Source organism: Sinocyclocheilus grahami, unplaced genomic scaffold, assembly GCF_001515645.1.
Source record: "Sinocyclocheilus grahami isolate Dianchi unplaced genomic scaffold, SAMN03320097.WGS_v1.1 scaffold452.1, whole genome shotgun sequence".
NCBI classification, from domain to species: Eukaryota; Metazoa; Chordata; class Actinopteri; order Cypriniformes; family Cyprinidae; genus Sinocyclocheilus; species Sinocyclocheilus grahami.
The window spans coordinates 430,871-455,891 of NW_015505631.1; the positions used below are offsets into that span (position 1 = coordinate 430,871).

The 25,021-nt window shown below is 35.1% G+C and overlaps 1 protein-coding gene across 2 annotated transcripts in view; it reads right to left on the minus strand.

Moving 5' to 3' along the window:
- Positions 1-1,011: 1,011 nt before the first annotated feature.
- LOC107552522 (protein argonaute-3-like) overlaps positions 1,012-25,021 on the minus strand; it is a 43,405-nt gene continuing 19,395 nt past the window's right edge. The window contains exons 2-19 of one of the 2 annotated variants that reach the window (XM_016234421.1): positions 23,945-24,116; positions 23,746-23,866; positions 22,863-23,071; positions 21,910-22,046; positions 19,795-19,929; positions 19,518-19,605; positions 18,071-18,218; positions 16,567-16,686; positions 14,768-14,890; positions 10,401-10,534; positions 9,178-9,362; positions 8,938-9,097; positions 7,738-7,828; positions 7,465-7,659; positions 7,253-7,387; positions 6,018-6,119; positions 4,813-5,012; positions 1,012-3,347 (exon numbers count right to left, since the gene is read on the minus strand). In XM_016234421.1, the coding sequence (XP_016089907.1) occupies positions 3,239-3,347; positions 4,813-5,012; positions 6,018-6,119; positions 7,253-7,387; positions 7,465-7,659; positions 7,738-7,828; positions 8,938-9,097; positions 9,178-9,362; positions 10,401-10,534; positions 14,768-14,890; positions 16,567-16,686; positions 18,071-18,218; positions 19,518-19,605; positions 19,795-19,929; positions 21,910-22,046; positions 22,863-23,071; positions 23,746-23,866; positions 23,945-24,116 (2,564 nt within the window). In that variant the 3' untranslated portion in view covers positions 1,012-3,238. Of the gene's footprint in view, positions 3,348-4,812; positions 5,013-6,017; positions 6,120-7,252; positions 7,388-7,464; positions 7,660-7,737; positions 7,829-8,937; positions 9,098-9,177; positions 9,363-10,400; positions 10,535-14,746; positions 14,891-16,566; positions 16,687-18,070; positions 18,219-19,517; positions 19,606-19,794; positions 19,930-21,909; positions 22,047-22,862; positions 23,072-23,745; positions 23,867-23,944; positions 24,117-25,021 lie in introns of both variants that reach the window. The other variant, XM_016234420.1, reaches the window with a different exon arrangement.

Genomic DNA, 25,021 nt, shown 5'->3' on the forward strand with positions numbered 1-25,021 from the left:
GTGACTTCGTTTCCTTGTTTGGGTGGCAGTCTTTAAAGTGCTGTGCTAGGCTTTCCTGTCCAGGGTCAGGCTGTGTCATACGAGTGCCCGCTCTGCCCCATCTAAAGATAGCACATTCATCTATATGAACGCTTCCATTGCATTGGTCCAGACTCCTAATACAGTATCTCAACCTATACTTGGCATATATCATCGTCATTATAATATCTGAACATACAAAGAGGCACCGTTACGAGCCTCTCGATCGAGATAAAAACATGTGTGTTTGCATGTGTGCAACACCTTCTTCAAGGTAAGAGTAAGACTAATATGTTCTTTGATTTCTCACTTTAGTCTCAGATTATTCAGCACCATCATGAGGAAAGGCACTTTCTATGAACTTTGAACTCGTGTTAGGTTTTAGACCCTAAAAGAAGACCCTCCCAAAAAGCTCTAAAATAGAAGACGAGAGGAGAGGAGAAAATACACTTTCTGGATAACGGAAGCCACATCAGGCAACGAACTCGATAAGTGTGCTACGAACCCACGACATCTGCTACCACAGTTACTTGCGAATACAAGACAAACACTCTTTACGATCTTCATACGGAGGCAAAACGAGTTGCAGCTTTAAAGGAATCGTTGGGCAAAAAATTTAAATTGTGTAAATGGTTCTCTCACCCTCATGTCGGTGCAGACTTCTTTTGCCGTTGACTTATGCAACAAAAATGGACTGATTTTTAAGTTCCAAAATGAATCTATTTTCCAAGCTTTCAAGCCATAACTTAACTTTAATATTCACTGACATCCGTTCACTTTTGTTGCATGGAAAACAGCAGCTCACAATTTTTTTTTTTTTTTTTACTTACTAAAATCTCATGTGCACCAAAAAAAAAAAAGTCATGCAAGTTTGAAACAACATTGGCTAAAGTGGGTAAATAATGAAAATTCATAATCATTTATAACCAAACTATCCCTTTAAAGAGACATGGGTTAGTTATATACACACACATATATATATATATATGTGTGTGTGTGTGTGTGTGAAGTTAAAACAACACAAAAATAAAATTGTATGACACCTCATTAAGATTGCTTCAGAAACTGATAGCAGTTTGGCATCCACACACAGACAGTTTTACTTCCAAGGCTCTGAAGCACCGATAAGCGGTTTCATTCGGGAAGGTGAAATAAAAAAATGGCACAATTTCAGTAGCTGCTGTTTTGATGCTTACGGCATCACTTAAACCACTTTTGATGGGCATAAAACACGGTGTACCTTCTTCAATAGGTTCAGCCTCTAATGCACACTTAACCAAAAAAAACAGAAAATCCATCACAACAGCCTACTGCATTAGTTTCATTCGATTAATTATACTTTAGAATTTATCTGATTGCATAAACTGCAGTTCGGTATTTTAAAGGGACTGAAATTGTTATTTAAAAAAAAGTTACGCATTAAAATCTTCCGCTTTATAGTGCTTCGTGCAATTGGCCGTAATCGTATTCTGACTGGCCACTGTGCTGTACCTTTCTCTGCAATAAAATCAAATGCAAATCTAACAAACAAACAAACATACAAAACGACCAAATGTCTGTCCTAATGAGAAATTTCTCCTCAGAGTGAGAGAAATACACGCAACCAGCACCATTTATGCATCCCATGTTCCATCTTACACATTAAGTTTCTGCCAGTTGCTGATGCCGCCATGGGCCGCACCTAATAGCACCATGCATTACGCATTATTTAGTGCAGATTATCACCTTTAAACAGCGGGACATGCTTCAGATGGCGCACGGAGAGACGGTAAGGCACCCGACGCTCACTGCACCCTTCAAGTAAAACACTATACTGACCCCTAGTGGCCCTCCAGTGACCGAGCACGAATCAGGTGCAGCCAGAGCTTCTCCTTGAACACGTGGCCTAGAGCTGCCAAACGGTCCCTCGTGCCTAGGCGAACTGAAGCATGAACCCACCAGTCGGACTTGAACAAGCACAATAGCAGCAAACTTCTTTGAACAGGCAGGGCAGTGAAAATCGAGACGTTGAAACCGCGAGATTGTATTAAGGCCGTACAGTCAAATGTGGTCGCAACTGTGCCCTTGGTTAGACTGAATGAGGTGCATTTGTTCTGTTTCTGACCTCTCAACGTCATGCATTTCTAGCAGGCACTTGTTAACTCACTACGGTCAATCGCCAGGAAACGCTGCTGTTCTTTCACCAAAAATAAACCGTAAAAGTGGCAAACATGCACACCTCCATCCTAAAAACCAACCGCAATGCCCATCATGTGCTTTCGGATGCCTCCCCCCTCCCCCCCCCCAGTCGCATACGGAGTCTTTGCACAGGAGGTATTCTCATCCCGCTAATGGATTATTGCACTAAACTATGATCTGTCACATAACACGGACTATGCATTTTAAATCGAGACAAAGTGCAGGAGGGGAGCGAACAAGACAATCTGCTAGGAGCTGCGAGACAGAAATATTGGAGGGAATTTGGGTGTTAAAAATAAGAAAAAGCATCAAAACATGATCACTTTGCATTGTAGTACATGAAAGCTAGAGCGTAAATTTGCTTTAAAAAATTTAAACTGTCAGCTTTCTGCCCCCCGGTGGGGTACGTCATAAAGGACTTTACGCTCTGCAATGGCACTTCTCTAACAATAAAAGCTTGTTTTTCTGTTTTAAAACGCTAACGCACAATTGGTTCTTCACGACTGACACTTTAACACGTAGTTAAGTCACCATTGGCTACAAAAATAATTGAGAACGGGAGAAAAGTACATCTATCCGTAGGCGTTCCCCAAAACTTCCTTTCTTCGGGACTCAGTCTTTCCATCCGCTTCCATTCCAATCTCATTTTGGGGTGGGCAATAAGGGGAAAAAGTGCTGTTAGAAAACGTTGAGGTACAAGGTGTGACAGGCAGGGAAAGTAATTAAACGTTACGTCTACAGACAGGAAGAGGAGCGGGGACATAGACGGGCTTCCCTTTTGGTTTGGGTTTTGGAGGGGATATGACAGAACGGCCTCAGTTGGCTGGTTTAATATTGCATAATAGTGCTGAGGTCCACGTGTGGAATTAAAGCAGGCCTTCCTCATCCTGCTGCACAGTGTCGGGGCTGGCCGCGCTTCCATCACCGATCTCATCACAGAGATCGACCCTTCAGGATGCACTTGCTTTTGGGAGGTGTGACGGCATGTGTATGCGGTTGTCGGGTTCGTGACTAGTCGAAGGTGGGATGGATGTGAGCTGGCTTAGGCAAAGTACATGGTCCTCAGTGTGTCATGGTGAATCTGCACAGCTTTGGCCAGCGCCTGGGGATCCCGACCGTTACTCTGCCCCGAGACGTGGCTGCCCTCGGCACTAAGAGAGAAAAGAGGGAGCAGAGATATTAGAATTGACTAAATCCATAAAAAAAACATTGAAATAAAATAAATGTTCACTGAAATGAAATCAAATATTAAAAAAATGAATTAAACTTTTTTTTAATTTCAGTTAAATTTATTTAAAATTATTTAGTTTAACTTGATGAACTAAAATACCTAAAACAAAACATTTTTAATAACAAACTAATAAAAATGACAAAACACAAAGTTACTAAAATGCAATGCAACGCGTAAAAAGACAGTATAAGTCATTATAATCAGTAATTATATCCCCACTGGATGCAACAAATGCCTCGTTTATAATGGGTTTTAATGTTTTTGTCTCGTCGCTCCGGCCGGACAGGGCATCATTACAGTGCGTAATGCGTAACATTTCCGTCTCACGCTTGAGGTATTCGGTCAATCACAACGCACTGGATAGCTGGCCAATCAGAGCACACCTCGCTTTTCAGACCGCTTTGTAAAAATTGACACGTTTCAGAAAGGCGGGGCATAGAGGAGAAACAATAATGTACAGTATGTGGAAAATAATGCGTTTTTTGAACCTTAAACACATTTCATTACACCAAATACACTAAATAATGTTCTTTTTAGCAACATCATATGACCCCTTTAAGCCATCACAGAACACAACAGAAAAACAGTGGAATATTGCATTATTTGCGATCCTGCGTAATTTGCAATTTAGGACAAAAATGGCTTTTTGATTATATTAAAATGTTTTAAGACAAGTGCTTACACAAAACTAAAGTTATCTTAATTTTAAACTAGGGTTATTAGAGTTAACTACAACTGAAATTAAAATTAAACCATAAAAAAAAAAATGTAATTACTTGATGTAAAATAAACTTTTTATTTCAGCTAGTTGACAAGGCAACATTTCTCATTTTAATTTAACCTAGCTTAATGTACTAAAATAATACTGAAATAAAAATTTCTATGAAAATATATAGAAATATATAAAAAACAAAAACTACTGAAAATGACAAAACAACAAAAATGCTAAAACTTTAAAATTAAAAATATAAACAGATTCCATTTTTTTTAAAATAACGTTATCTCAATGATTCTAAAATAACAGTTTTTTATTAGAATTTAGTTGTAGTTGATTGCAGTCAATTAATAACATACTTTGTTATATCATCTCAATTTTAATATTTAATTCAATTAACAATGGTAACCACAAAACTTCAACATAACAGAAACTCTTTTTCAACATAACTGAACATTACACATTAACAGGTCTTTTCGTTCACTCAAAAATACATAAAATAATGCTTAATTTCAACATTTACTCTCCTAATCCAGCCCAATGCAAAGCATGCCGGGAACAAACAATTAGCGGTCTGATTCTCCTAACAATACATAACTGTTTTAGCTGCATCACCAGTAACAGTGCTATTCTAGGGCAATGGCACAGATTTGGGTCTTGGCACACACACCTGTCGTGTTCTTTGTCCACCAAGTGGTATCGCGCACGGAAGGCCACCAGGTGGGCGTAGTAGGCTGGCGCGGGGATGGAGACGGAGCGGGTGCAGCGCACGTACGTGTGGCACAACTGGTAAGTGAGCAGCTGGAACTCATCAGCAGTGAAGCAGTTGTCGTCCCACAGGACATGGTAGTGGGAGGGTCGGCTAGTGCCCTGAGAAAAGAGGAAGAGGAGTCAAACTCATGCCAAATGCTCAAGTTACGCCTTCAAAAACATCTTCTACAATACTGTATTTTCATTCAACTGACAGGGCTGTTGCACTAGGATGTTTTTGAGTGACTCTCACAAAAACACGACCAAGTTCACATTGAAAAAGAAATTATAAAAGAAATGTATTTTTTTTATTAAAGATATATTTAATACATTTTCTTAAAGACAATAATAAAATTATTATATTTTGCAAAAAAAAATTATAAAATATATTTGATATTTTTAATGATTATTTTTGCACTAACATTTTGTCTAAGAAAAGTCTGCACGAACTGCACGAAAAAAGGCATACCTTTTTAAAAAATAAAAAAAGGTAATTGCAGTTTTTTTTCTCAATTCTGGACTTTTTCCATTACAATTCTGAGCTTATCTCTTACAGCTCCCTTTTTCCTCAGAAATGCGAGTTTACATCTCATAATGTAGTCAATTGTGAATAAAAAAAAAAAACTCAATAACAAAAAAATAATAATAATAATCCCTCGTTAAAAAAAAATCACGATTACCTTTTTTTTTTTCTTCCATGGCAGAAATTAGCTTCTACCTAAATTAAAAAATATTATAATCTATTATGTTCTAATTTAAAATATTAATAAAAACTACAATAGCCTCTCAATTATACTAAATTAACACTGAAATTATTATACTAAATTAATGCAAAAACTAATAAAAATGACAAAAGCACATAAAACATAAAAGCTTAAATGTAATATTATTTTAATTTGATCAGACATTTTCTTTTGAGTTTTTTGGAGTAATTTGCTGACATTCACCCTTTTATACTCGGACTGGATTACATAACAGTTATTCATGCTGCTAAATCCAAATCTGCGTGCAAAATCATTTGTCAAGTGAACAAGGGGTCATTTTACACACAGCACTGGACCAGCGGGCAGCTTAAAAGGCAGGAGGAAGTGACATTTCTGGCCGTGAAAATGTGCTTGTCTGTACCTGTATTCCAGCATGACTGCAGAGGTAAAAGTCAAACTCGTAGGGGTGTGTGATATCCGTGTCGACTGTTGTACCAGCAGGAATGTTTCCGCTGCGACCCACCTGTGCAGGAAAGAAACAGTCATTTAAAAAAAAGCAATCAACACCAAAAAATTATGTTTCCAATAAATGTGCAGCCTTCGGGTTTGTCTCATAGTCTGCAGACATAACAGAGTGTTTAATAAACTCTCCTTTATCTGACCTAGGTTTCCTGCTTACTTCAATATATAACTATTAACTCGGGATGGGCGTTTTAGATCAAGTACCTTGAGTATTTGACAGATAAATTAACTTTATACTGGAGTTGATAAAAGCACTGTTTTAATAGCGTATCAAAATGAACGGTTTTAAAAATGCTATTTAAAAAAGCACCATCGGACACTTTGTGTCCTTCTACTTCTATAAAACAAGTGTTATGATTAACTAAAACTACTAGTTGTTTTTGTTAATTGAAACAGCTGAAATAAAGTGAAATAAGGTTAAAATATATATATTAGATTAAAAACTTAATACAAAAATAACATAAGTTTACTGTAGTTGACTAAAACTAAAAAGAAGTTTGTTACTTTAAAATAAAGATTAACCTATAAAAATATAATAAAAATAACATAACTTGTTTTATTTTAGCTAATCGCCAAGCATCATTTCTCATTTTCACTTAGTTTAAAACTGAAATAAAAAATAAAAACTCTACATATTTAAAACAAAAACAAACAACAAAAACACTAAAACTATCACCAAAGTTAAAACAAAAACAGAATTTATATATAAAAAAAACATTCAAAATATTAATAAAAACTATAATAATCTTTCAATGATATTAAAATAACCCTGAAAACACTAATAAAAATGAGAAAAGCACACAAAATTACTAAAACTCTAATGAACTAAAATGGATGAAATCTGAATACATAAAATAAATGGTAACTCAAAATATTAATAAATACCATATAAATAATACTAAAATAGCACTAGCAAAATAGCACTAGCAAGTAGAAAGTAAGTTTTATGGGCACTTTTTGGCAGCTGTTAGGGGCATTAACATTCAGTGAAAGTCCTGTCACACATCGTTCACTGTTTTGTCACAATGCATCTGAAGTCTCACATTCATAAGCATTCTTTCATAATAACTTGAAATGAATCTGGCTCTCCATAGGCCCTTAAACGCCTGCAGGAGCGTCAGGATGCACGCTCACCCTCTCATTGCGATCAGCACAGAAGAGACGCGTGTGGTGGCGTTTCTGCACCACTATGTACGTGATGCCGGGCTGGTAGTCCTTCTCCAGACTGATACAGGCCTCTCGAATGGCCAGCAGCTCATAATACAACACCTGCGAGCAAAAACAGGTTCACGGCTTATTTTTAAATTGAACGGAAATTATGCTGTTAGTGATAAAACAATATATACCTGTCTAAACTGGCCCTCAGACACGCCGTCCCTGTAGAAGATGATTCTGGTGGGTTTGTAGCGAGTGGACTTGTAGAACTGAATGAGTAACTCTCGCACCATAGAGGCCAAGTCTTGAATCACTTCCTGTCTGGGTCTCTGGACACGCACTGTGGCGCAGTACCTGCTAGGATGAGCGTCCATACTGCCCACCACCTATACACACACACAGGAAGTTATTATAATATATACATAGTATATTAATTATATCATCCAGTGCTAAGCTATACTGACCGCTGCAATGGAGGGTTTCTTCCCGTCTCCTGCAGGTGGATGCGTCACATCCGCCCCCAGAAAGATCACTGGCTGCTGAAACACTGACGGCCTGAGAAACAGCACACACAAACACACAAAATTAGCTTTGTTTGTAGTATAGTGAATAAATCAGAGTTCATGATTTGATGAAAAGCAAATAATTAATTAAATTGAATGTAAAATTAAGCCAGTATTCCGCCAAAATAAAATCTAAAGGCTTTGAAATGTTAGAAGCTTAAGGGTTTGAACATTTGGAAGTTAAGAACTTTAAGACATAAATATTAGTATTTAACTTGTAGTCTAAAATGAAACTATTATATTATCAAATATTCATCTTTATTTTAACAGGTAATAGTTTAAATTTCTTTATTTTTACGGAGTTAAAGCTACAATAATAATAATAACAACCAGTATTCCACTCAAATAAAAGCTAGATGATTTGAAATGTTAAAAGCTCTCGAGTTTTAACATTTGAAAGTTAAGAATTTAAGACATAAATATTCGTATTTTAACTTAGTATAAAGTAACAGTAATAGCCAATATTTCTGTCTTCATTTTTATAAGGCTACTATATAATAACAACAACAACAACAACAACAACAACAACAATAACCAGTATTTCACCAAAATAAAAGCTAGAGAATTTAACGTGTAGTCTAAAATTAATTATTATAATTATCAAAATGATCAAATATTTATTTTACAGCACAACTGCAAATGTAACCGTTTGTATTTTTGCCTTCATTTTTATAATTAAAACTACTATTTAATAACAACAACAATAAATAATAATAATAATTATTATATGTTGTTTTGCAATATTTGACACAAAAAAATAATAATCATCCTTTTTCTTTACCAAGTCATGCATCCCTATATAGAAATAATATTAAAATAAAAACAATCAAAAACACTTGCTATAAAGATTAAATATTTATCTGTTAACTTGCATGTCATTTGATCAGCAACCATCATCAGAGAATCGTGAATATGTCGTTAAATATTTACTTGAAGTCCTCCTGAGTTTTAATGTCTGAGGGGCTCAGCTAACAAAAAGTTTGGGAATCCATGCAATAAATAATAATGATCATTGTTATCAGCGGCTGTTTAAAAACAGCAAATAAGCAGAGCTGTTTATGTTCTGTCAATCAAACTAAGGCGGGGAAAGCAGTTACAAACCGTTGATGCGGCACCAGGATGTTGTTGATGCCGCCGAGTTTGACGTTGATTTTGAGGCAGAGGTTGGAGAGCGTCTGAGGGGAGGTCTTCACCACATTCTTCACCTGAACACACTGAGTGGCCATTCCTAGAAGAGTGTCTCCCACACGCTTCACCTCCGCTGCACAGATCAAACGTGTGTTCATTAGTCTGAGGGCGTTTGGCAGGAGGGCGGCTCTGCTCTGTGTGCGCCGTTCTTACCGTAGACGGGTGTTTTCCCGGGCAGGATGACGATGATGAGCTGCAGTCCAGAGTAGGTGTTCTTCAGGTGTCTGAACATGGGCTCCACGCTGTCGGCTCCCTGTGCGTACTTACAGAAACACGGCTGACCCTGGATCGGCATCCCAGCGTCCTTTGAGATCTTGCGCAGCTGGTCGGTGAAACCCCTGTAGGGAGAAACACAATTCAGAAACTTATAAGCATGGAAAGTACTGCACGGGTGATTAGGGCTGCACGATTAGTCAAAATAAAATGGAAGCTGCAATATTGCTTATTGCGATTATCAATTTACAAAGGCTGCAATTTAATTAAATAAATATATGCACTGCGTGTTTCGGAGAGAAGCACAGTATTGTGCTCTTATCTCCCTGCGGTTTTGCATCAAGATAACGTTTGGTGGTTTACCGTTTGAAAATTAGATCAGCATTGTAATTTTACAGTTGTAACAAAACAATTAAAATAAAATGTATTATATTTTTCTGAATACTCATTTTTTATTTTACAGTGAAATATTTTTACTTGTTATTTATTTAGTATATATTTGAATATTTTTTTATTCAGTTATTTTATTATTATTTTCTATTATATTATTTTTCTTAAATACTCAACTTATTTATTGTACAGCGAAATATTACAGTAGTAACATTTCTCATTTGTTTTTTTAGTAAGTTTTAATATATATTTAGTATTTTACTTTTGTATAACGTGTAATAAATTGTCATATTTTATATTATATAATATAATAATATTATTATTTATATTTTTCTTTACTTACATTTTAATTTTACAGTGAAGTATTACAATAGTAACATTTCTTATTTTTGTTTACATTTTGACATTTTTATTATTTATCATCATTCCTATTATTACTGTTATTATTATATTTTTTGCTTACGAAAGTATTTTTTTATTTAGTATATTATATTAATAAATAGTATATTATTTGTATTATTTTACTACTTTTCTTAGTATTAATGATAATAATATTTCATAGCCATGCTAATGTTTATTTATGATATTTGTACAAAATTTTGGCCAAATTATGCACCCCTACAAACAAGCACAGCAAACCTGGATTTTTTTGTTATTTTAAAATGCGGTATAAGAAATTGCAAATAGACTTTTTCCCCCCAAATTGTGATGTCCTGATACTTTTAAGCAGGACGTAAACCAGTACTGAAAGTCAGTATGGTGTGGAGTCTTACTTGAGAATCTCTTCTCTGCACTGTCTCTGCGTGGCGAAGCAGGCGATGGCCCACATCTTGATCTCCACGCCAGTGTGGAACTGTTTCCCTCTCATGTCCCAAACTCCATGGCTGGGTGTGGCCACAGTGCGGTTCTGTAACGACAGCTCAGGGTTGATCTGCTGCACGGGACGTGTGAGAGCACAAACACAGCTGACACTCAACACGAGCGGAACTCATGAAGCTCCTCAGTGACTAAACTCAAAGAACTGTACAAGTACATTCCACAAAACAAGAACAGAGGCACTTATAACATTAAAATCATAATCCTAAACTAGCATAGTTACTAGATTTCTATATTTATTTAAAATCAAATAATCTGTGCTCACAATTACGTAAACATCAAATATTGTATATATTATATACACAACACATTTATACTCATTTTATATCATTATACATTAACACTTAAATAACACTTAAAAACAATATTTATAAGAATCGCTCAGTCATAAACTCCACCCAAAGATTTGTAGACTGTTTTAGAAATCTGTGCCTACTGAATTTAGTGCACAAGTTGCTAAAATATTATAAAATTGTAAATTCTAATACATTACATCCGTAGCTCAGGAAAGGGTCACTAAAACTGTAAAAACTGCAACATAAAATTATTATAAATTATTATAAATACATAATAGGGTTATTATAGTTAAACCAAAATCATAAAAATAAAAATAAAAACTTTTGTTAATTGAAATAAACTTTAACTGAAAAAATAATAATTTAAATTAACAAAAATTATATAAGCATAAACAAAAACACAGATTACTATAACTAAAATTAAAACAAAAACAGAAAACAAAAATAATCAAAATATTAGGGAAAACTATAATAATATATAACTATAGATAACTATATTATATAATATTACAATATAAAACATATATTTATAACTATATAATAACTAAAATAACACTGATGTCTATAATATATAAATGAATTATAGTTAACATTAAAAATGCTGAGTAAAACAGCGATATATTAAAATAAATGATGTTATATTGATTGTAGGGGTCGACCGATATTTGTTTTTCAGGGCCGATACCGATACCGATTATTGCAGATCAAGTAGACCGATAACCTATATTTTGAACCGATACATGTCTGGTGTAAAAATGAAAATGAATGTCAAAATTAAGAATAACAAGGGCTCTGACAAAAACTGCCTTCCCTGGTGTTGGTTGAGTGTAGTACTCCCACAGTAAACTCTTTATTTTAAATAATATAAATAACTATAAAGATAATGATATTAGCGTCCACACCAGCGAACGATATCGTCCGTTTATTCTAAGCGCACACGTGTCTGCCGCTTTAAATTCTTGAGCTCGTTACAGCACGATGGATTCTGATTGGCTGTCAGTGTTTTATCGTTCATCAGCTGGGAAAAAATCGTTTTGAAAGTGATCACAACGATATCGTTCCTCTGTATCATTATCGTTATCTTTCTCTATATCTTATAGTTGTGATGTGAACTATGCTATTCTTTAATATTGAGAACGATTTTTAGAACTATATCGTTATCGTTATCTTTATAGTTATCGTGCTTGGTGTGAACGGGCCTTTACTCTTTATTTTTTGGCAAACAAAGGGTTTACCATTAAAATTAAAACATGGAAGAAATAGCGTATTGTGTGATTATTCTTTTTAGAAAAAGTTGTAATAATTGTTGTAGTAGTCGGGTTAGTACTTGGCCAAACCCCATTCCACAGCCATACCCGTCACACACCCAGTTCAAGAGCAGTGTTTTTCTTTTTGTAAACAGGAGCGCTTGTCCTCCTAATTAAAAAAAATTAAGGAGCACCTCCTGAACAATAATCAAAAATTCTGACAAAAAATTAGCCTTCCTAATATGAGGTGAAGTGATTTACAGGGGTATTTTCTTTTTACCTTTGTAACGGCATCATTTTCATGTGTCAAATTAAAAAAATTATGTTTATGAGCTTTTTAAAATGTCTATTTAAAACAATATAATAAGAAGTAGAATAAGACAAATAAGTTACCAATCATATGAAATTAGTATTAATGAAAAATGTATTTGTACTACAGAGGGTGCACAGAAGAACACAAAAGTGGCTTGTAGGTCAGACGTTCAATGAGGCTCAGAGGTGGCATGAGTGCAATTAAATTCATAAATTAATGTGATTAATGTTTGAATATAAAATTTTGAATACATAAATATTAAATTTAACTGAAATTATAGCTAAAAATTAAAGTGAAACCGCCAGCAGGTGGAGGCAAGTCACTGATTTTTATCACTGAATCATTCATTCAATTGATTCGTTTGAACGGCTGATTCATTCAGTAATGAAGCAAGTGACTGTCTTTATGAATGGGTAATCATGAATCACTGACACACTAGATTCGTTCAAAAACGCACTTTCATTCATGAATGAAACACCACTGTTTTTGCTTTTAGAGATGCGCAGCGGCTGAGCTGTTACTTTATTTGGAACTATTTTCGTTGATGAAATAGAGCAAAATCAGGCAGTATTTGTTTATTGAACTGTTGTACTAAATCAATATCACATTTGCAAACTCCTTTAATAATTATAAGCGGTCACCCTCCTTATCGCGATCTGTGGGTGCACAGAAAATTAGAGCGAGCGATTGAGTTCTCAAGACTCAAAAGCATGTGCAAATGATAAGTTTCGTCATCTGTCATCGCGTTATAAGTGCGGAACCTGCGGGAATGAGTAGAATTATTATTAATAGCCGTAATCCCGCACCAAAATTCAAGTTCTGCACTGTGTTCTCTGCTAATAACCCGACTGTGAATGATGCCAGCGGCGTTATGTTGTCAGTGAGAAGCTGCAGCTGTGGTGGGGATGATTTTTGGTGTGCCGGCAGAACAACAACAATGCGCTACATGTTTCTTTTCCCCTTATTTTTTCCAATTGACGAAAATCCGTCGTAGCGACAGAAAACTTTCATCCCTGAGCAGTATTATGTATATCATAATGCACCACAGTAATATATTTCTGATAATTTCTTTAAGCTAACCCGAATTTATATTTTGATGGGTTGCCATGAGGAACTTGTTTCTGTAGGTCTATGTAAATGATATGAAGATAGTTTTACTCCAATGAAACTGTCAAATGCTCATGAAGTGACTAAGAGGGAGTCAGAGCAGTTCTGGAGATATTGTGTTCATGTATTTATGTCCTCATGTAGTAAGACGACAGAGGCATAAATCACTGCGAGCGTCGCACACTTTGTATGTGTAGAAAACAAAACCGCGCATCTGTGCCATTTACATACAGAGACAAACAGAACATGCTGGATTCATATTTAAATAGTATTTTCGTGGCTTAATAGTTACAGATACTAGTCCATATTGCGACTATTTAAGTGTACTGACCTACTTTTGATTAATTCATCCACACTTTGTCAAATTCCGTGACATTCCGCGCCATACAGTAAATTCCATTTATATGACTGGATTCCGCGATTCCGTCCGTGTTTTGCGCATCGCGGAAATCATAGATAATATTGAGGTGTTTTGCAACTTCAGTGTAATGTTAGTGGATTGTGATTTATTGCAACTTAAGCAACGTCTGCTGCTGCCTTACCTTTGAGAGACAACTGATGCGTGATCACTGAAGCAGCTCCAGTTAGCAAGCGCTTTCGGAGTGAGAGTGAATTCCGCATTGATTAGTCGGACTCGTGACTCCCAGCAAATCAGATGGGCGGTGTGTGGAGATTGTTTTAGGCCACAGAATGGTGAGTTCTGACAGGCTGCATCAGAGCCAAATAGCGCGTTTCAAAATTAAGTTATTTTTATCAGCGAATCTGTTTTGAAAATGACCGATAATCATAAAAATGCTTAATATCGGTGCCGATAATCAGTCGACCCCTAATTGATTGCGCCTTTATATGACAGAGTAAGTTTTATGGCTAAGCACACTCCTATAAAATGTATACCTTTAATGCAATACATAGTACATATCTGCTATATATCTGCTAAATGCATAACTTTTAATATAGTATAAAAGTGTTACGACTGCCTTCATCCTGTAATTTAAAAAGCATGTAAATGTAACGGACTAAATCACACAAAACCATAACTCAATCTCAGACTACACAGACAGCCTAACTCTAAGATTATAAACATCCTTTAATTTTAAAATTGTGCATACAAGTGCATAACTGGAGTAAAATCACTGCAAACTAGTTTATTTTAGGAGTTATTCCACACACGCAACACTGCAGCAGCAGTTAAGAGCTGTTAGTTCCTCCAGACGAGTCGTTCACTCATTCATTCAGACAGACAGACACAGAGAGATGTGGGTGATTGAAAGGAAGGGTACCATAAAGTGCTCTGTGCTCACCCTGCCCCCGTACTGCAGCATGGGCGCAGGCAACACACGCCCCGTCACGTGGGCCATCTCGTCTCGCACCTTAAACTGGAACTCCTGCACAAACGGGTCTGCTTCATAGTTAGCACTGCGCACCTGCAAACACACACACACAAACACCTGCTGACACATTCTGCAAGAACAGGAGTCAGTGGTAGAGCTGCCAATATGTGAAAAGGCTTTGAACATGATTCGTTTTTTGTTTTTTTAAATTGCTCTAAATATGTTGTAATATGTAGCGTTTTCTTTTTAATGCATTTAGTTTTTATGCATCTAAATAAAATAAAACAACATGCAACTTAATTTCAAATCTCATTAACGCATGTAGTGTAAGCAGTGCTCATGTGTCAGTTTAAATTCATAAGGCAATTTCTAAAGTAGTAAGCGGTAAAACAGATTTTTGTACCATTAATTAGGTTTATAATGAACACTTGTTAACTAAAACCATTTAAAACATAATTTTTGTTAATTAAAAATACATTTTAATTAAATAAACTATAAACATTAGATAAAAACTGAAAAAAAAACGTTGGGCAACTAACTAAAATAAAATAGGTTGAAGTACTACAACTATAACTGAAACTAAAAATTAAGCTAAACGAAAATATTTTTAAAAAATTATAATAAAAATGACAAAAGGACAAACTGACAATAACAAATAAAAGCCAATTAAAAATATTAATAAATACTGTAAATTAAATTACAGTTAAACTAAACACTAAAATAAAATAACTAAAATAAAGTAAGTTACAGTTGAACTAGTAAAATTACTAAACTGAAATAAAAATAAGCTAAACAGAAATATTTTTTAAAACATTATAAATGACAATAACACAAACCTAAAACTAAACTGAAAACTGAAAATATATTTAAAAAAAAGCTAATTAAAAATATTGAAGAACTAAAATCACTAAACTAAATTCAATATGCACATATATTTAAAAAATATATAATAAAAATTACAAAAGCACATAATTTAAAATATAAAAATAATAGCTATAATATTACACAAATAATACTAAAATAGCTGTCTATTAGTCCTAAAATGAGTCCATTTTAAAACCTATATTTTGAATTAATAAAACTACTCATATGTTAACACTTTAACTCCTGCAGGCCTGATCACTGGTAAAACTGCCAGAATTCAGATTAAATGAGACTGAAATGAAGAAACTCTCCTGAGATGGAGTGAACACGCAGGATGTTTATCAGAAGCATTTCATGCTGCGAGCTGAAGATATCCCAGCTCAGATCCTGCTGTACTTCACAGTGTAAAAATACTCTCACCGTGGTATTTTAAGCTCAGTCTCAAAGCGAGACTTTTTCGTTTTGAGGCATTTCATTGGCCTCGTCAGTTGCATTCCTCCCACGCAGCCTCTCCACTCTTGTTTAGAGATTTCTGCATCTAAATGAAAAATCAGCCACGGCAACACTGATTCAGCACCTGATTGGCTGTCATTTTAATAAGGTATAAAGAGCAGCAGAGCTTCAATCACGCGTTATTAGCTCAGAACTGACAGCTGGAAAGACTGTAAATCTGCAGGGAACGGGGTAAAGAGTTCACAAAGTGCTCTTGTAGAGAGATCACAGCTAATCAGCTAATCAACATCATGGCTGACCTCCATTAACACAGACAGCAACCTGAACTCATTCAGATGGACCGCACGGACAGCAGGAACATGAGAGAAGAGGGTTAAATACATAGATGCTGTGGATACGAATTATTACGCAACCAAATTAAGTGCGTGACTATAGATATAAATGCCACTCACCAGTCTGCTGATCTCCTCCTGTCTGTCTGGTGCTGATCGCGCTGTGGCTTTGATCATGGTGGAGGTTTGATTATCTGTCAGTTTCTTGATGCACCGCTGCCCTGCTACAATATTACACACCTGCGAGAACAGCAGCAAGTAAACGGCAACAGAACTGAACTAATAATATATATACTGTATATAGATTTTTTTTTAAATTATAATTTGTTTATTTCAGCTAGTGCCAAGGAAACACTTCTAAAATAATAATTCATACCAAAATAACTAAAACTAAATAAAATATAAAATAAACCAATAAAAATTATAAATAGAAATACATACAACAAAATTATTTAAACTTCTACTAAAATTAAAAACAGAAAATATAAAAACAAAATCGAATTCAATACATTAAAGGGGTCCTATTATGCTTTTTCACTTTTTTAATTTTAGTCAGTGTGTAGTGTGTATGTTTGGGCATAAAAAAAGATCTAGAAAGTTACAAATCTCAAAGTCCACTGCGACCACCTGAAACACAGTTTTTTTCACCTCCGTGCCCAAACGTCTTTGTTTGTGCTTATGAAAGCGGATGATGTCAGGAAACAGTGGTTGCAATTTATTTTTTTAAACGCTGTTCCTGAGCATTTGTTATTGTGTGCTGCGCATTTTACTGAGGACAGCTTCCACAACATGAGGGAGTACAGTGCCGGATTCGCCAAAAAGCTTTTGTTGAAAGACGGAGCAAGGGGGCGTGGCAGTACTGAAACACCGTCTCAGCTGTTCACCAATCACAACGCACTGGGACAGCTAACCAATCACAAAACATTTTGTTTTTCGGAAGGCGGACCTTCATCAAAGCCGGAACTATTTGAGCCGTTTGTGCCAGGATAAGGAGAAAGGTATTTTAATCATTTAAAAATAAATTAAAAATAATGCGTTTTTCGAACCACCAAGCATGAGAGCATGTTCTAGTACACCCCCAAAACAAAATCAAGACTTTGTAAAAAAGAATAATAGGACCCCTTTAACAAAAACTATAGGCATTAAAACTAAGGCCATAAAAAATACTTGAAATAAAATCAACTTTTTTTTTAAGTGACAAAAACACACAAGAAAATGACTTTAACTAAAACAAATACCGAAAACATTTTCACTTAAACCATAAAAAAAAAATCTTTTTTTTTTCATTTTATTTCAGCTAGTTGCCAAGGCAACACTTCTCATTTTCATTTAGCTTAACAAAGTACTAAAAGATCTAAAAGTAAACAAAAAAATGACAAACATACATACACTAAAATGTAGGTAAAATCAGAAAATATAAAAATAAAAACTAATTCAATATATTAACAAAATCTACAGTTCATTAACTTAATCCATAAACAATTACTTGAAATAAACCTTAAGTGAAATAAAGTAAAAGAAATTGAAACTTTTATTTTTATATCAGCTAGTTGCAAAGGCAACACTTCTCATTTTGGTCATTCAAAATATTAGCAGAATCTAATGTGTGAGTGACAGCACTGACCTCCAGGGGCAGGTAGGTGTGTTTCTGCTCCTGGCCCACCTGTAGGCAGGGCAGGTGGGGGTATTTGAGCTGCAGGTTGTACTTTTCTCTGAAATACTGAGCTACTGTTCGTTCTACAGTTTGGCCGTTCTCCAACTGCAAAGGGAACCTGGAAGGAATCAAGAAACATGACTGAACAACGAACCACCACTAGAGGGCATCAAAGAGCAGAGCTAAACGGTGTTCCTGTGTTTGGAAAGCATATCAGCATACTACTTTCACTATTTCTGCAGTATGTGCTATGCATACTGAGAAAAATATGCAAATATCCTGCATGCAAACATGATGAAGTCATGTGACAACAATGCAACACTACTGTTTGAAATGTTTACAGCTACAGTACATAATGCATTGTTACACATACTACATTATTTTTTATAGTTATAATTGCAAAATTATTGTACTACACTACTAAGAAACGTTATTTTAAATAATAAGAACAGTAAAAGTGTTTTAATGATAACTATGAGGAAAAATTTGTTTAATAGTCATGAAAACAATTAAACACCATTTTAAATGGCTCAAAACATTTATTTTTTATTTATTCAAATAAATAAATAAATAGTATTCTAAATATACCATTCAGGAAGTAGTTAGTATACTATTCAGAATATATTCTTACTACTTACTTACAAAAATGACTAAAAATAAAAATTAAATGAAAACTAATATAAGCTAATTCAAAATACATCATATAAATACTATATATAATATTATAATCTATAATAGTATATAAATAACACTAAAAAGCATTGTCTACTACTCCATTAGACCCAAAATGAATCAGCTTTAAAACACAAATATTTTAAATCAATAAAACTTTAACACTTTAACTTCTGCAGTTTTAATAACTAGTAAAACCGTGGCTAATTAGCCAGAATTCAGATTATATGAGATTTATAAAACTCCAAAATGAAGAACACACACAGGATGTTTTTCAGAATTAACTAACAAATGAATGAACGAATATAAAATATGAAATGAATTAATAAATAAACAGTTCTCAATATACCATTCAGAAAGCATATAGTATACTATTCAGAGCATTGTTTTATAGTTTTAAATATAGTTTTAAAGGTGCACTTAATTATTAACCCAAACACAAAAGTTTCAGGTTACCAATGCCATTGAAGAAACACATATTCATAAAACATATATCTACGTATGATAATAGGTTGGTAATGTGAGGAGCAACCTGCATGTAAAATATAATGGCTTTTATTAGGTCACTAATATGACTAGCATCATCTCACAAGTGTACAATATTTACAACATTTGATTTTAAAAACTTACTGAGTGCACCTTCAAATAAAGCCAAAAATCATACTGTATTAAAGCAATGTGTCTTCACCCTCTGCAGTCAATCCAATGTAAGGTCATAACACGCTTCACTTCCGGTTTGACTCACGTTTGGTGGCTGGCGGGGCGGCGGGTCACATTGCAGACCCGGTACTTCCTCCGCATGGTTCCGCAGTGTGTCACCTCCACCTTCAGACCTGCACACAAACCAGCCGATGAGAGAGGGACGAACACATGCGCATAAACACACATGAGCACACATAAGCACACTTGAGCACAAACACACATGCGCATAAACACACATGCACATAAACACACATGAAAACACATGAGCACACATGCGCATAAACACACAAGCACACATACGCACACACATGCACACGTACCTTTGATTTCTTTGGTGAATTTGACTCGGTGGGAGTCTGTGAGGGGCCGAGGCTGCTCGTCAATGTTGTGGATGTCCAGTACCTCACACATGAACTGAATAACTGGCTGTGCTTTGTAGAAAGCTGTGGCTGACACTGCAAGACAGAAGAGATGAAAACTGATGAAAACACAGTCCAAAATAACATTGAAAATATATCATGACTCTTAATACCTCCTCTGCAGGAAATTTATTTGATAAAAAAGACCATTTATTAGTCATGTAGCATAATGATTTTCACATAGGCAAGAACAACCCATTTTCTAGAGGATATCTGCAGAGTTTTTCAAAATTCTCATTTTTTTTAAGACCTTTTAAGACTTCAAAGTATTTAAACGGCCTAAACATATATTCATTTTTATTCTAAATAAATAAATGAATAGATAGTAGTAGTATTCTGAATATGCCATTCAGAAAGTAGTTAGTACATTTCACTTACTACTTAGAATTTTTTTTAAGAGTTTTTCAAATAAAATGTAAAGACTTTAAGACCTTTTTTTAAGACTTACACAAATCAAATTTGAGCCTGTTACTTAAAGAGGCTGTGGTTCACATTCAACTTCAAAACGGTTTAACTCAAGTTTAATATACTCAAGTTCAAAACATGTTTTATTTATTATATACATATGCATCAAAATTGGTGGACGTACAAATATATCAATATTTACAATTAGAGGCTGGATTTTGCTGATATGATGATAATGTGATAAAAAGATTTGCTGATATTAATAAAATCTATATAATAAATGTGTTAAATAATGTTCTTAGTCTTTCCTTCCTGTGATGGGCAGCCCAGAGACAAGCTACAAGTTTGTTAAAATTCAATGCCTGATACTGTTCGTATACTTATAAAAATAAAAAAAGATTATGCATAAAGCAGGACTTTTAATTATAAACAAGCCTGAAATACAACTGGAACTCTTATTTTGAAATGTCTATGAATTAATTATGCTAGATTCTCATTCCCAAAAAATATATAAGTACAATAAAATATGCACTCTTACAACTATCTACAACATATTACAACATAAAAACCAATGTAAACATTGTCATAATATGCTAAAATGAAAAAAAAATTTGGGGCGCAATGAAAATTCACAAGATAAAGGGATACAAGAAAACATTTACAATCAGAATAATATAATTTATTAGAATACAAAAAGTACACTAGGTTTTTAAATATCTATGTTTCAAACTGCAATTAAAAATGACGTAATTGTTTTATTTTAAACTGTGTATATAATGGATTATAGTCTATATTTTGACTATATATTGAATATAAACTCTATATACCGAATGTATAAATAAACTGAATTTAATACTTATGTACTTATTCATAAGCCGACTTAAAACTGTATAAATTGTGAATATATAGACAGTTTATTTTATTAAATCATTGTCTTTTAAATTTTAATAATCACATTAGGCCATATTGCGATGTAAGCTTTTTTATGACCTTATATTTTATTAAACTGAGATTTTAAGGAACCGTGAGAGCCCTATCTTCATCAAATTAAAAGACAAACCAATCAACACACGACTGTCCACTTTTACAAGTTAATGTTGCTTACTGGGTGCTCAGCTGTAGGTTATCTTTATCTTTTACTCCCCATTTCTAATTGGACTTTACAAAACTTTTATCATGCTGAAATATCTGGACCAATCTAGATGTTGCTCTTTATTAGTCCTGTGAGAAAACATCTACACAAATGTTGACGTGAGCTCAAAGCCAGTGTGTTAGCGCTCTTTCTGAGCCCATTCACTCCATTATAAGTGTGACAATGAGCCAGTGAAAGGAGAGACGATTTCAGACGGTTGGACTTTTCCCTGCCCTTTAGTAGGGAGGGGATGGAGCAGCCGACACAGCCAATTGAATTGTGGGAGTCTGTGAGAGCGGGAAAACACGCAAACTTGGTAAACTTGCAGAGAGAGAAAAAGAAAGAGAGACTCATTTAACGCCCCCTTCAATCAAACAAACCCCCACCCGCCATCTTTCAGCCCTTCATCCCCCCGGCAACAGTGTGAGCGGTTCCCACACTATGTGCTAACACACATGCTAAACTCAAACAGTGCACACCGTCAATGTTGAGCATCATCTTCCACATGGCCGGCCGAACAGACTGGTGGAAGCCGAACCACACCTCTCTGCCTCCACCCAGAGGATGGTCGTAGCCCTCCGGGGCAGAGAAGAACGAGCGGCCCACAGGAGTGTACCTGAGAGAAACAATCACAGACAGCAGAGATGTCAGCAGCCAAAATGGAGTTTAAAATGCTGCATTTTATTAGGGATTCAGTGACACTTGAGGGGAACTGACGTCAGGCATCCACTAAAACCACCAGCTGGAAAGTTAGTTTTAAGAAAACCTAAAAGGCGTAATGAAATTAAAACTGAAAACTAAAAAAATCAAATAAGCCAAAACAAAACAAAAATCTTAATGCATGTTACTATGAAATGATTACTGGTGTATTTATTCATTTATTTTAAAAAATAAAAAGTTTTAGTTCATTTTTCAGTTCAAAAATACAGGAAAAACGGTAAAATCATGAAATATTATTACAATTTAAAATTTGTATCTGTATGTGAATATATAGTCAAATGTAATTTATTCCTGTGATCAAAGCTGCATTTTCAGCATCATTACTCCAGTCTTCAGTGTTACACGATCCATCAGAAATTCTAATATGCTGATTTGCTGCGCAAGAAACATTACAGAATAGAATAGAATAGAATCTTTTGTAACATTATAAATGTCTTTTTGACAATTTAATGCTGAAAAAAAGGTTAATTTCTTTAAAAAAAATTAAAATAAAAACTGATCCCCAACTTTTCAACTCTAATTAACAGCAAAGTCGACTGCAACCTCCATTTAATTCTGACTTTAAGCATAATTTGTTTCCACAAGCCAATTGCTTTGAGATTTTGATATCTTACGCATTGAAATATGCACACTGTGACAAAATAGTTTTGGGGTCATTGTGCAGAACAATAAGAGTGTCAGGGTCACCAGCTAATGTTTATCTGAGACTCACTTCATGGAGGGTAGATGGCGGAGCACCACATCCACAGCGTGAACTGGGTTGGTGCTGATTGGCTTGTCCAGCTCCAGCGGCTCTGATGTACTGCGACCCGTTAGTACCTCGTGTAATAGGTGCCAGCTCACCAGGGACACAAATTTAATAGAGACTTTAAAGGGTCGGTCTTTACCCCCCTCCCCTGGCAGCGTAACGTCCAGATCCACCTGTGGACACATAACAAGTAGTGCAACAATCCACTATGCTGATTTGCAAAACAGGCCTCATATTACATAATTTGATCATGCGGAGTTAAAAAATATCAATGAAATCTTTCCATCATTTACGGTGTTCTCACAAAATAAGAATGGAGGCGGAAGATAAATATATAAACTTAATTTCAGCTAGAAATGTCTCATTTTACCTAAAAATAAACAAACAAACTTAACCAAAACTATAGAAGTTTATATATTTTAGTAATAACAGTAACAACAAAACACAACAAAATTGCTAAAACTTAAAAAATAAAATAGAAACCATAATATAAAAATAAAATCTAAACAAAAACTATAACACATCAACAATACTAAAATAACACTGCAATGGGTATGTCAGTGTGAAATTATTTGATCACATCCAATGAAATTTAACCAAAAAAAAAATATGCAATGATTTTATATATATAACATTTTTCATTTTCATTTAGTTTAACTTGAAGTAGAATTAAAACTGAATATACTAAAACTTAAAAACTATACATATAAAAAAATTTTTAAAACTACTATGCTTTTGCTGACTATATAACATCGAGGAAGTTTTTGAATGTCATGATGATTTTACTGTGCAAACCTCCTATAAATGACGCTAGGTGGGCTTCACACTATGGTTTTTGTTCGCTTACCCCCGTGGGTGCCACAGGCAGTGGGTTGGCGGTGTAGAGGCTTTTCTTCCCATCATAAACTGGCCTTCGATCCCCAAAGATGGTGACTTTAAAGTGCTTCACCATGGAGTCCACAACTTCCCTGCAGAGACATCGCTCATCAGGAGGAGTCTGTCATAAGTCGGTCATCAGCTTTGAGCGATTCTCCCACACAGCCTACCTGTTCACGCGGCGTGGACACTTCTCAGGCTTTATGTCAACCTCATACAGGTAGACGTCCATCTTGGGGATCTCCACCTGGAAGCAGTTGGCCAGCAGCTTGATGGGTTTCCCCACGGTGCCATAGCCGGGCCTCCGTGGCACGGAGAACAGGGCCTGGGCCCCAACGTCTCCTGAGAGGGACAGAATAACAATGTTACATACTAGATGGTTCAAAGCCAAATCACTCCCATTACAGGGTTCGAAATTGCGACCGTTTTGGTCGCATATGCTCCCGAAAAGTAATCTGTGCGACCCCAAAATATATTTGGGAGCATTTGTGCGAGTGCACATGATTGTTGTGGTGCAACCTGTCTTCATTTCTCTGCAAAACATTCGTGAATTACTACACAGCATGTGCCTGCTGTGAGCCGAAACAGTGACCGTTCCACCATTCGTTACATAACCAATTAAGCTTCATCATTACATTCTTAACTTTAATGCGTATTTTAGATTAGGTTATATTAGCCGTCAATCATTTCCTTTCGCTGCACTCTGATGTCACGTGACAGGAAGCTAACTCGGAACCAACCGGGTTTTTGTTTTATTTCAGCCGATATATCTCTGTTCTGGACTAGCACAAACTACATCGAAATCATTTTCCAAAATGTAATTTGCTGTATCGCTGCTGTTCCATAAGCGCCACCTGCTGTCAGAGAGTGAATTTGCATTTTCATCTGCTAACAGACGGTCTGCTGTTTTTGTTTTCATGCAGGTGTTTTATGTAGCATAATTTCACAAAGCTCAAGTCAGACCATTCTGTTTTTGCTTCAGATTTTGAAATTAGACATTCTAATTTGCATCTGAAACTGCTCATGTATGCAGCATCTTTGTTTGAATCATGATTAAAATGCTGTGGTTGTCTCTAATTTAAAATGGCTACAGATACAGACTGTAATACAGCAGATAAACATCTTGTTCATGTACTCATATTTAAATTTTTTCTCATCTCTTGCTTTAAAAAAAAATAAATTATATATATATTTAAAAAATCGGCTATCAGAATCAGCTTACTCGCTTCTAAAACATTAGCAATCTG